General features: G+C 28.1%; 1 protein-coding gene across 4 annotated transcripts; it reads left to right on the plus strand.

Moving 5' to 3' along the window:
• Nucleotides 1–1595: 1595 nt before the first annotated feature.
• On the plus strand, nt 1596–7008 carry LOC134836131 (fragile X messenger ribonucleoprotein 1 homolog). Of its 4 annotated transcripts, none has more exons than XM_063851350.1 (13): nt 1596–1646; nt 2147–2199; nt 2258–2417; nt 2480–2643; nt 2702–2867; nt 2926–2996; nt 4200–4220; nt 4353–4653; nt 4725–4856; nt 4911–5115; nt 6093–6299; nt 6355–6426; nt 6489–7008. In XM_063851350.1, the coding sequence occupies exons 1-13, from the start codon at nt 1596–1598 to the stop codon at nt 6869–6871; spliced, it is 1986 nt and encodes a 661-aa protein (XP_063707420.1). In that variant the 3' UTR covers nt 6872–7008. The 4 variants fall into 4 exon arrangements, with proteins under 4 accessions (XP_063707420.1, XP_063707421.1, XP_063707422.1 ...); XM_063851351.1 differs by having other exon boundaries at nt 4353–4650; XM_063851352.1 differs by lacking the exon at nt 4200–4220.
• The last annotated feature ends 6416 nt before the right edge of the window (nt 7009–13424 follow it).

Here is a 13424-nt window from a genome sequence, read left to right on the forward strand (position 1 = left end):
TTCATGGGTTAAAACAATTTTTTTCATCGAAAATCGACCAAATTTTAAAAATTTGAACTTTAGAACGTATTTTTACTCAATTTAAGCAAAATTTTTATTTTCAACCCTTAACTTTTTTTGAATTTTTCGATCATATTTATCAAATCAAAAAAATTGAAAAATTAGTCGTCTAAAGTACGACATACTAAACCGCATTTCGATATTACATACCTACTCTTTATTGTAGTCCTCAACAAATTCATTTTTTTCAATTTTCCGAAATCAACTTATAAATTTTTCACATAAATGCATTTTTGAAATTTTTGTACCCCTAATTTAACATTTTCGATCCTGATTTCCTTTAAATTTCAACATCAAAACCCAAAATGACAGATTTCAGGATCCTCACACACATGGTAAAACATTTTTCATTTTCAAAAGATCAGATTCACTGCAATATTATAAATCAAAAAAAATTGAAATTCTTGCAAAATCAAAACTTAATCATGAAAATCATTTTAAAGACTATAAATTCAATTTTGGCCTTGAAATTTTTGAAAACGACTTAAAACGACTTGAAATTTATCACCAAACTTTTGATGGATTTCAAAGTAATAAATAAATATTTTTTTTTCCATCAAAATCTCCTTGATTTTTAAAAATTAAAAACTTTAAAATTTTTACTCAATTTAACACACACACACAGACTTTTTTTGAAAGTCGAATTTAAATCAATTTTTTCTTCGAAATGCAAAAAAGTTGAGGGTTTAAAGTTTCATGATCTAATCTGTTACTTCAAAAAAGATAAAACTTTTTTTTGATTTTGATCTATATTATACAAGCCTGAATTTGCGGCTTGAAACTCTTGAAATTCGTTGAAATCATTGGAACTAAATTCAATATAAAAATCGTACAAAATCTAAATTTAACTTTTAAATTGTAATTTTCCGTTCCGAATGTCAGGGTTAAACAAGTTAAGGCTTAAACTATTGCTGAGGGTCTAAATGACTCTTGAATTTGAGTTCTTTTTTTTAGTAGAAATTTTAGTAGAAAATTCAGAAATATACAAAATTCTACAGAAAATTTTAAATACTTTAAATATAAGAGCAAAACGAAGTGCTCAAAATATATTTTTTGTTCACATCTTTTAAATTCGCAAATCTTTCAAAAACACAAATATTTACATCAAAAGTCATGTTTCTAATAATTTTTCCAACTTTCAAGCATTTCTCGCACTATGTCTCGAAAAATTACGCACAATTACGAAACACAAAATTTTCACAGTTTTGTCGCCAATACATGTCTTGCTCACTTTTTCACAAATTTTTAAATTTTTATAAAAATTTTTGATGGATTTTGGACTAAAACTCAATAAAATTAACTTTTTGAGCTTAAAATCAAGCTAAAAATCCTTAAAAATCCATGAAAATTCAAATTTCAACAAGTAAACACTACAAAACTCGTACAACATACGAAACCCAGTATCATCAAAAGGTGTCTCCACACAAATCGCTCATATGTTACAGTAACACTACACACGCGCCGTACCTCTGTGACACCTCGTACGGAAACCATAAAAACACGAAATGACGAGTGGGACACAAAAAAATTACAAAATGGACGGAATAAGTGTGGAAGTTTTCGGTGAAAATCAAGCCTGGTACAAGGTAAAGTACGCAAGGAAAAGCCCTCCGCGCCAGTTGTCCGCAGCCACGAAGCACCCGGAAACGCGAGAAAAATGGAAATCTGTCGCTGCCGCGCGTGAAAATCCGCGAAAAAGTCAATTGAAAAATTTTGCGTGTGTCTGTAGTTGCTGTCTCGGGTGCTGCGGCACGGAAAAAAAAGAGGAAGTCGGGGCGTGAAAAAACCTCATGTTACGTCTCGCGATGTTTTTGTGCGTTTTACGCTGGAATTTCGCGAGAACTCGTGTTCTCGGGCGTTTGTGGTTCGAAAGAAATTCATTAAAAATTGACAAATTGCGGATTTTTCTGCCAAAATTGCGATAATTTGATTCTGTCGCTGGCTCCTACGCAATGTTCCGGATTTTTATTTATTTTTTTTTTTATCTGGCGTGAATTCTATTTTTGGGCATTCGTTTCTCTCTTTGAGAAATTTGACAGACAAAGGAAAATTTTTGATTGATTTTGATTTTTTTATCAAATTCCAGGGATCCATTACAGACATTTTCGATGATGGAATTATGATTGCTTTTGAAAATGAGTAAGTTTTGCCCAAAAATTGCAATTTTTTTAGATTTTCATGATTTTTTCTCCGACAGTTGGCAAGAAGAATCCAAATTCTTGTTCAGTCAAGTGCGATTGCCGCCGAGCGGGCCGCTGGACAACTCGCTTAGCAGCTTCACAGAAGGCATGGAAGTCGAAGTTTTTTCTCGTTCCAATGATCGTGAAGCTTGCGGATGGTGGATGGCAGTTATTAAGGTAAAATTTTAATAATTTTTAATTTTTTGAATTATTTTTTAATTTTTTTCGCCTTTTTTCAGATGATGAAGGGCGAATTCCTCGTCGTCGAGTACCTTGGATGGGATAACGCGTACACGGAAATCGTTCCCAGCGATCGTCTGCGTCCGAAAAACACAAATCCACCCGTCACGAATAAAACATTTCACAAATTTGAGATTCCAGTTCAGGAGGATTTGCGTGAATAGTAAGGAAAATTTAATTTTTTTGCCCAAAAAATGATTTTTAATGAAAAATTTCTGCAGTTCAAAATTGGAAGGCGTTCACAAAGAGTTCCAAAAATTCGTAAATGCCGAAATTTGTCGCTATGTGCCGGAACGCGGGGTTTTGCTGCTCATTTCACGCAGCGATCAACTCGCCAAGCGCGCTGGAATGATGCAAGAAATGCATTTTAGGAATTTAAGTCAGAAGGTAGGAAACATTTTCTTATTGGAAATTCGGGATTTTATTAGAAAAATGTATTTTTTAGGTCATGCTTTTGAAACGAACTGAAGAAGCAGCACGTATACTCGAGTCAACGAAATTGCACAACACTGGAAGGTAAGGTTTTGGTTGAAAAAGGGGAAATTTGTGGGATTTTTATGGTTTTTTGTTAATTTTTTACTAACTTTGAATGAAATTTTTCATAAAGAATGATCAAAGTTTTAATTTTTTAAGAATTTGGGGCCAAAACTTTAAATTTTTAATGATTTTTTTTCAAAATATTTCATTTTTTGAACAAATTTTGTTCCAAAATAATTATATTTTTTAAAAATTTTAAATTTTTTTAAATGAATCTTTAATAAAAATATAATTTTTTAAGATTTTGATCAAAATTAATTTTTTTTACGAATGAAAATTAAACGGTTAATTTAATGAAATTTTGTTAAAAAATTTTTTAGTTGATTTTTTGTCAAAATTTAATATTTTCAATGAATTTTAATCAAAATTATATTTTATTTATTAATTTTATTCAATTTTTTTTATTTTTTTTTTTTTAATTAATTTAAAATTTTTTAATGCATTTGTTCAAATATTTTATTTTTTCATATGAAAACTGATAAAAATTTTAATAATTTTTTTATAAATTTTAATCAAATTAATAAATTTTAAATTATTTTAATAATTTTTGATCAAAATTTAATTTTTTACGAATAAAATTTTAATCTTTTAATAAATTTAATTTAATTAATTTTTTTTTTAATAATTTTTTAAATTATTTTTTATCAAAATTCATTTTTTTCAATGGATTTTAATGAATTTTTATTCAAAATCTTTATTTTTTTTAAACAATTTTTATTCAAAAAATTTTTTTTTAAATGATGTTGGCTTAAAATTTTTAATTTTTGAAAACATATGATCAAATTTCCTATTTTTTATTTTTTTGATATGAAAAGTGATACAAGTTTTAATATTTTTTATAAATTTTAATTAAATTATTTTAATAATTTTTATCAAAATTATTTTTTTTATTTTTTCTTAATTTTTTTCTAAAAAAAAAATGATTGAAATTTAAAATTTTTAATATATATTTGTTAAGTTTATAATTTTTTTCAATAAATTATCCAAAAATTTATAATTTTGAAAATTTTTGATATAATTTTTAATGAAAATTCAAAAAATTATAATTTTGTAAATGTATGTTTTTTTAATATTTTTATTTTTTAATAAATTTTGATCATTTTTTTCCTGTAAAAAAAGCTTTAAAAACAAGAAAAATCATTCCAGCATTACTAACGATTATCAACGATTTCCTTCTTTCAGTGGAAATTCGTATCGTGGAAGGTAATGACATTCCCTTCTATTCTTTTTCTATGTTAGTAGCTTAATTTTTTAGAGCATGTGGGGTGTCGGCTTATTGTTTTCTGTCAAAATTCCTTTTAAAAAATTTTTAAATAAATTTTTTTTCTTTTTTAGTTTCATGGAGGAATTCCAAGTGCGCGACGATCTGATGGGCCTGGCGATCGGTGCTCACGGTGCCAACATCCAAAGTGCTCGAAAAGTCGACGGTGTCACAAACATCGAACTCGAAGAAAACACGTGCACGTTCAAAATCTACGGCGACACGGAAGAAAGCGTCAAAAAAGCGCGCTCCATGCTGGAATACAGCGAGGAATCGTTGCAGGTACCGCGATCTCTCGTCGGCAAGGTCATCGGAAAAAACGGTCGAATAATTCAGGAAATTGTCGATAAGAGTGGCGTTGTTCGAGTAAAGGTGGTACATAATGATCTGAAATTGGAAATTAAAAATTTTTTTTATTAATTTTTTTTTTTACTTAAAAAATTCAGATTGAGGGAGAAAACGAGCCGCAACCGAGTATTCCGCATGAAGATGGTCAAGTTCCTTTTGTCTTTGTTGGCACAATCGAAAGTATCAGTAATGCCAAAATTTTGTTAGAATATCATTTAGTGCATCTAAAGGTAATTTTTCTTACAAGATTTTTGCCAAACAAATTCTGAATCGATTTTTTGCAGGAAGTCGAGCAATTACGTTTGGAAAAATTGGAAATCGATCAGCAGCTGCGAGCGATACACCAAACGGGAAATAACACATCAACGCAGAGCTTTACCTCGTCACGACGCAACGAGCGCGGTTACAGCAGTGACATGGATTCGAATCGGCGCGGAGGTCCCCGGGGACGTGGCAGAGGAGGACCTTCGGGCAGGGGACGTTATCAAGGTAAGATTTTTAAAAATTTGAAGAAAATCATAAAAAAAAATGTGAAAAACGGAAATTTTGAGGGAAATTATGAAAAATTATCAAAAAATTATTAAAATTTAGAAAAATTACTTCAAGGCTTTGATGAAATTTGAAGAAAATCTTTTAAAAAAAATGGAGAAGATTTATAAAAAATTTGGAAAATCCTTAAAATTTTATTAAAATAAGGAAATTCAGGATATTTTGAAAGCCATTTTAAGGAAATTAATAAAAGTTTTGAATAAATTTGAAAAAAAAAAATTGAAAGTTGTGAAGAATCTTGAGCAAAATTATTAAATTTCTTAAGTTTTGATAATTTTAATCAAAATTGTTCTAAATTTTTTAAACCTTCTTCAAAAATTTTCTGAATTTTTTAGAATTTTTTCAAAGATTCAAAATTTAATTTGAAAAGTATTTAAAAATCTTTGAGTGAAATTGAAAAGATTTAATAAAACCTTCAGAAGATTGAAAAAATCCTAAAAAATTCAGAAAATTTTTGAAGAAGAAAAATTTTTTGATCAAAAGTATCAAAACCTAAGAAATTTTAAAAATTTTGTGGAAAATTTAAAAGAAATTTAAAAAAAATCATAAAAAAAATTTTGGAATATTATTAAAATTTTGTAAAATAAAAAAGAAATTCAGGAAATTTTTAAAGGAACTTTTAAAAATTAAGAAAGTTTTGAAAAAATTTTGGAAATTCTGAAAAATTTTTAATAAAAAATTTTGAAAGTTTTGAAAAAATTTGAGAAAAATTATGAAAATCCATGAAAATTTTAGAAAAATTATTTAAATTCGTGAAAAAATATGAATATTCATGAAAATTTTTAAGAAATTTGAGAAAAACTGTGAAATTTTTGAAGAAATTTTAAAGTTATTAACTTTAAGGAAAACTTCTGAGTAAAATTGACAATTTTGATCGAAAATTTTTTAATTTTATACAAAATTTGACAATTTTGCAGGAAACAATCGACGAGATAACGATGAAGAATACCAAGGACGTGGCGGCGAATTCAACGGCAGACGCAGAGGTGGCTTAAACAATCGGAGATCTGAACCACGAATGGGCGGAAATCGAAATTTCGGACGAGACTCGATGTCGCGCGACGATAACGGCGGATACAACAACAGAAATAGTGATAATCGGGATTTCAGTAGTGTTGATAGAGGTAAAAAAAATAATTTCTTTAAAAAATTCTTTGACTAAAATCAAAAAAATTTCAGCTGAAAGTCAGTCATCGAACGAGGGATTCAACAATCGACGTCGACGCCGACAAAAGAACCCTCCCAGCAATAGTGAGTCATTTTTTCCCTTCAAAAATCCTTCAATTTCCTAATTTTTTTTAATTTTTTCACAGCAAACGGCTCTTACAATCGCGACGAAAGTCGAAGCGGAGCCGGCACGTCATCCCAACCACAACAATCCGCTTCATCGTCATCGCAGCAGGTCAAGCAAGAAAATCCAACTCCGGCAGAAAGCAATACGCCATCGACACCGCAACCGAATAACACGCAGGCACCTTCGACGAACAACGCGGCGTCGTCACAGCAACCAGCTCCGCAGCCACAGAGACCAAACAAGGGCGGAGGCCCACGTGGTGCCGACAACAATACGAACAAACAGCAACAACGTCGTAACAACAAAAAACCACCAACTGGCTCGAGTAACAACAACAACAACTCACAAGCAGCAAAATCTGGTGCCACGGAACCGCCATTGGTGAACGGGTCGTCGTCGTAAGTCGCGTGAAATTTAAATTTTTCAGAAAATTTTGGATCAAAAATGGAATTGGCAAATTTTCCTTTCATTTTTTTTTTTATACGAAAATTAATTTGAAATTATTTTTTAAAACCATTAAAATTACCGTATTTTAACATCATTTGATTGAAATTGGAGAAAAATCACCGCAATCTCCTACTTCTCCTCCTGTAAATTTGAATAAATATTTTTTTCTTGAAAGAAATGCATGACAAAAAAATATTTTTTTAATTTTTTAATTTAAAAAAATTTTTAAAACTTTAAAAAATTAAGAAAAACGCACTTTTTTGTTAAGAATTGTTAAAAAATTAGTCAGCAAAATCCATAAAAAAAATAAATTGCCAAGAAACGCGTAAATTTCTTTCTTAAAATTAAAATTACTATTAAAAATCTATATTTTTTAGGAAAAAAACACATTATTAGGTACCAACTCTCTTTTTAATAAATAAAAAAAATAAAAAGAGAAAATAAAAAAAAATTAAAAATTTTCTTAGAAATAAAAAAAATAAATTAAATTAGGAATTCGATGAACAAAAAAATTTAGAGTAACCAATTAATTAATTAATTATTGAAATTAATTATTTTTTATAATTTTTTTTTTATTTTTTTGCTCATTTCCTAAAATTATATTTTTTACTGCCGAAAAATTATACGTAAAAAACGGCAAATATTTTTTAAAATTAAAAAAAAAAATTAATTAAGTTTATAAAAAATATTCATCAAGTCAGGCTAGAGAGCCACTCATCAACCAACCACGTTTTCTTATGTTTTTGTGTTTTTTTTTATTATAAATATTATTATTAGTATAAACAACTGTTAACTTAATTGACTGATTATTAATATTATTATATAAAAAAAAATATTCACGTATCCTTGAAGGTTGTTTATGAAACAACAAAATGAATAATGTACTTATCCCCTGCTGTCTGTTTTTCTCTTTTTTTTTCTTATGTTTAAAAAAATAAGTTAAAAAAATTGCAAATAAAAAAGGAGCTGTATAGAGCAATTAAATAATTTTTAGGTTAACGAAAAAAATTAAATAAAAAAATAAATTTAGGGTTAGTCAATTAATTATTAATTAATTAATTCAGTCTTATTTTTTTTTTATTTTTACTTTTTTTTAATAAAAAAAAATAATTTATTTATTGAAACTATTTATCTAGACTTGTTGCTCCTTTATTATTGAAATAGGTATGAATAAAAAATTATGTAAAAAAAATCAATCAAATAACAGCAAAAAAAATGTAAAAAAAAACATTCAAGGATAGGACAACAAAAAAAACTGTTATTATGATAAATAATTAATTATTGAAAGAAAAAATATAAATTCAAGTCTACTATAACACTCACAGCTATTCCTTATTACAACAACAACAAAAAAAAATTATAAATAATAAAAAATTAATAGCACGAGAGTTCAAGGAAAATAATTAAATTTGGATTTGTGAAAACTTGTTGAATTTAAATTTTTTTTTTCTTGTTCTGTCGTGTGATAAATAATATTAATAATGATTAAAAAATGTATAGCCTTATACAATATAATAATTAGTTTTTATGAAGATACAAAAAAAAATGAAATAAACAAAAAAAATGAGAAAATATTTTTTTTCTACTCTTTTTTTGCGTTTATGAGGCTCAGAATACTCAGAAAAAAATAAATTTTATTGAGTTAATTCTGAGGAACGACAGATTTCTGCGGAATAAAATAAATTAGTTTATATTTCTTTTTTAATGAATGTTCAGCAAATGCATTTGGCTGCGAAAAAAATGATGGTATAAATTTTTTTTTAAATTATTTTTAATTACATTAAAACTGAATTTTGTGAATTAATTTAAAATTTAAATCATATTTTTAAAAATTTATTTTTTTTTATTTAAATAAATTTATAATTTAATTAAATTATTTAATTATAAAATTAAATTAAATTATTAATTTATAAAAATAATTTAATTAATTATAAATAAATTAATTTAATTTAATTAAATTATAAATTTATTTAAATTAAAAAAAAATAAATTTTTAAAAATATGATTTAAATTTTAAATAAATTATTTATCAAAATTTTATTAGGAATTAAATAAATTTTAATTTTTTAGATATTTGATGCTCGAAAATTCACTAAAAATTTAAAAATGGAGAATTTAAAAATATTTTTGTATCAACATTTACGGTTTCTATATAAATTTTCATAAAAACTCGTTTGAGATTCAAGGATGTGAGAAACATTCCTCGAAAATCATCTCTCTTAAAGCCATATTCTGCAGTTTCATCAAAATTCCAGTATCATGTTGAATTTTATTAGAAGAACAATTTATCCCATTGAACGTTTTTGATCACATTTTATTGGGAAAAGGCATCAAAATTTATTACAAAATTTAATTTCCAACCAATTTCCTGCCTAAATTTTATTCCTTACCCAATTTAATTAATTAAATTTTACTAGTTCAAGTCATTCAAAGTTCTTTTTTGGGTTATTGTGTAAAATAAATGAAAAAACTTCTACTTAAAACTGCATTGTAAAGGACTTTCCTCAATAGCATGAAAAAAAAGTTTATTACATAAATTCACCGCAAATTGTTCAGCAGCATTTTAGAAATAACTTTCTTTTCATCGTTCTCAGCATGCATTGAAAATCCCTCCACTGCTCCAACATTAATTTACCTTTTTTCTCCCTGTGATCATTGTTGTTGTTGTCGCAGCAGCAGCAGCAGTAGTAGCATCAACAACTTTGATATTCATCCTTGGGATGTGTTGCTCGTGTTTGCGTGCGACATGTGTAACAAATATGTAACTATCAAGTCGCTCGTGGGAATTGCCTCGATTCCATACACAATTTATAGACTTTGAGTCAATATTTTGTTCCAAGAAATATGTGTATTTGTGTTTCCTGAGAATGGAAAAGAGGTTAGTTTTGCTTTTTGAAGAGTTTGAAAATTTTATGAAAGTATATTAAACAACTTTTGATCCAATTAATTATTTTTTATAATTCTAGGCAGCATCAGATAAATGTTTGGGAATCAAATATCATCATCAATTAGAAACATGAATCTAAAATTGGACTAAAAAACCTTCAATTTTAAGAGATTTTAATTTTTATGAAAAAAACTGATTTTTTTTCGATGTCAAGAATTTAAAAATTTTAAGATCTTAATAAAAGTTTCAAAAGTAAAAAGTATAACAGCAAAACTCATCCAAAGAACTGATGAAGAAATACAGAGAAAGCTGCCATCATTAAGATCATTAAACAACTTAAGAGCTTACATTATCAATGTGGAGTACAAAGATCGCAAAACTCTTCAAAGATCAAATCCTCAAGTGCAGCATAAAGTCACTTGTCTGAGGTATCTGAAAACATCATGTGCACAGTTTACTACTATAAGCATTCGAAATGGACTGGGATCGACTGGTGTCATGAAACTTTTTGATGAATTGAGGTTTTTTAAATTAAATTACTTTAGATTTTGGGATAAACTTGTGAATATTAAAAAGTCTTAATTAGCTTCTATTAACACTATATGTCACTGGAATGGCAATGAGATTTGCTAAAAAGAAATTAAACAAAATATACAAATACTCTTAGACAAAACCTTCATATCAGACATAAGATCCCGAGGCTACAAGAATTCATAGTTAAAACGTGTTACGTGTTAACGATGAACGTTAACGGCGTTATGAAAAAAAGGAAACTAATCATAGTAATCCGTGTTTAACATTTTTGTGTATTGGAATATCAAAATTAATATTCATTCATTCTTTGACCGTCAAGTGGAACAAACGTGGATAAAGAAAAATAGTATACTTCAGTGCCCTCTTTTCAGGTATAACAATTGCCTGTTCAAATCAAAGCTCTTGTTCTCATCAAAACGAATGAAATGAAGAAAAAAATTTATTTCCCTAAACAACACATCGCTCAATATGGAATTTGGTGAAGATCCTCGATCTTCAACAAACTATTCTAGAAAGGAGTTTCTCCATTAAAGACTTATTACTTTCAACAACTTGCTAACTGAAATCAAACTGTTAATCTAAACTATTTAAACTCAAACTAAAGGAATGTCTATTGCAAAATTAAAATCTAACTATTCATCCTCGAACTATTCAACTATCAAAAAATAGAAAAAGTAGTAGTCTAAAGAACGACATACCGCATTTCGATATTACATACCTATTACATACCTCTTTATTATCCTCCTTGATTTTAGAAGAAATAAAAAAAATTTTTCTTGACCGTTTTTTCGAAAAAGAAGAAAAACGGTTATGAAATTTTTCAAGTCAAGATCTAACAAACTTTTGATAGGTTTCAAAGCTAAAATTGAATAAATATGCATTCTAAAGATGATTTCCATGCATATCTGGTCGATTTTTGAAGAAATAAAAAAAAGTACGATTTTATCATATGAGGAGCAAAAATCGTACTTTTTTACTCACGTCAAGTTTCAACCAACTTTTGAAGGATTTCAAAGCTAAAATTGAATAATTATGCATTCTAAAGATGATTTCTATGCATATCTGGTCGATTTTTGAAGAAATAAAAAAAACAACGATTTTTCATATGAGGAGCAAAAACCGTTGTTTTTTTCTCACGTCAAGTTTCAACCAACTTTTGATGAATTTCAAAGCTAAAATTGAATAATTATGCATTCTAAAGATGATTTCCATGCATATCTGGTCGATTTTTGATGAAATAAAAAAAACAACGATTTTTTCATATGAGGAGCAAAAATCGTACTTTTTTTCTCACGTCAAGTTTCAACCAACTTTTGATGGATTTCAAAGCTAAAATTGAATAATTATGCATTCTAAAGATGATTTCCATCAAAATCTCCTTATTTTTTAAATAAATAAAAACAAAAATTTTTCTTTTGTGAGAGACAGAGAGTGAGAGACATACTAAGTAAAACATTTTAATTTTTTACATTAGGTACTTCCTCGATAAATTTGTGACTTTTGTGTTTTGATGCTTCCCAAATCAACTTAAAGCTGAAAATCAAAAATATGCACTAACAATTTATCTAAAAATCTCCCCCTTTTTCCTCCAGTGTGAAAAACAGACATATTTGAACAAAAAATAAAACACAAAACCTGCCAGAAACAGCATCAACCGCAACCGAATCACGTAAACTAACAAAAGAAAAAAAGTAAAATCTAGTCAGGTATCACTGTCCCGAAAAGTAAACAAAGAAAGCACAAAAAAAAGTTGTGTCAAGAATCAGCAGACAAAAGTTTCCTAATTAAACCATTGTTAAATGTCGATTTAATGAACCGTGTCTCATCTCAAGTTCATCCAAATTCGCAAAGGGAAACCTGAAATAAATACTTACCTCACATATGTCGTCGTGTCAAAAAGAAACACGCGTAATCAATTTATTTTTGTTTTCCTACTTCTTCGTGTGTTTTGCCAATCCAACACTTTCTCGGAAAACGTACATGGCAAAAAAACAAGATTTTTCACGTCAAAGCACGTCAATGTACGTCAATGATACTGAATAAAGAAAGCAAAAAAAAAACAAGAGACAAAGATTCAAGGCTGCAAATAAATATAAAATTCTTCAGTAAAACCCTCTCCACAGAATAAACAGGCAGCCGCATTGTCAAAGAAAATTAATTTTTTCTTGCTTGTTTTTTTTTTTGTTGTTGATGTCGAGCCCATCATTCGTCAACGTTGCAATAAACTTTTCGTTCCCTGTTTCAATGACGGTTTGACTAATTTGAAAACTTGCAAAAAGCGAGGAAAGAAAATTAAATTACTTCCGACAAAGTAAATCGCGGTAACAACATAATTGTCTGTGTGCAGTGCATGTAACTTTTTTATTATGCGTTGCTGCACCGAAACTCGGTCCATCCATGAAAGTGACTGCAAAAATGCAATTTTCACTGACGTTGTTTGTTGTCGGGGAAGTCGGGTTTCGTAATTAAAGTTTGTTTGATTATGTTTTAATTACAAACCTCTCTCTAACCATTTTTTTTCCTGTATTTTATGAAATATGGTGAGATCTTTTTTGCCAGCAACAGCAGGCATCAAGATGAAGAAGAAAAATTTGGGTCATGTTCGTGTAATCTACTTACCTTTTGTTCCGGTTAACCTTTTGTTTTCCTGCGAAAAAGATAAATGACCAGGCATCTCCATTATTTATTATTATTATTATCGTCAGTCCTTTCGCTTGGTAATCATCAAGAAGCAAGGGTTCGTTATAAATAAGCTAGTTGGTGAAAAAGGGCAAAAGAGGATTACAAAATTTACAATAAACCACACGAAACAATAGCTTCTTATTTTCCTCTGCATTCATTTCTTTTTTTTTTACTTGTCATGTCGGATGCAATGTAAATTTAGTCAATATTGAATTTTCAACAAAGAGAAAAAAAATTGAAAAACAAATAAATAGGATTATCAAAGCAAGCCGTATTGTAAATCCCCAAGCTTATATGCGACTTTTTTTTCGGCAATTTTTGTCTTCAGAAAACGAATTTGTCGTTTACATCAGATTGCAACGTATTGTTAAAGTTTTTCGCATGAAATTTCTCAATCGTGACCAG

Source organism: Culicoides brevitarsis, chromosome 3 (assembly GCF_036172545.1).
Source record: "Culicoides brevitarsis isolate CSIRO-B50_1 chromosome 3, AGI_CSIRO_Cbre_v1, whole genome shotgun sequence".
Lineage (NCBI taxonomy): Eukaryota > Metazoa > Arthropoda > Insecta > Diptera > Ceratopogonidae > Culicoides > Culicoides brevitarsis.

Coding starts and splice junctions, on each gene's coding strand:
- LOC134836131 (XM_063851350.1), top strand. CDS start 1,596: ATGGACGGAATAAGTGTGGAAGTTTTCGGTGAAAATCAAGCCTGGTAC. Junction 4,221..4,352: donor GGAAATTCGTATCGTGGAAG/GTAATGACATTC, acceptor TTTCTTTTTTAG/TTTCATGGAGGAATTCCAAG. Junction 6,427..6,488: donor AAAGAACCCTCCCAGCAATA/GTGAGTCATTTT, acceptor ATTTTTTCACAG/CAAACGGCTCTTACAATCGC.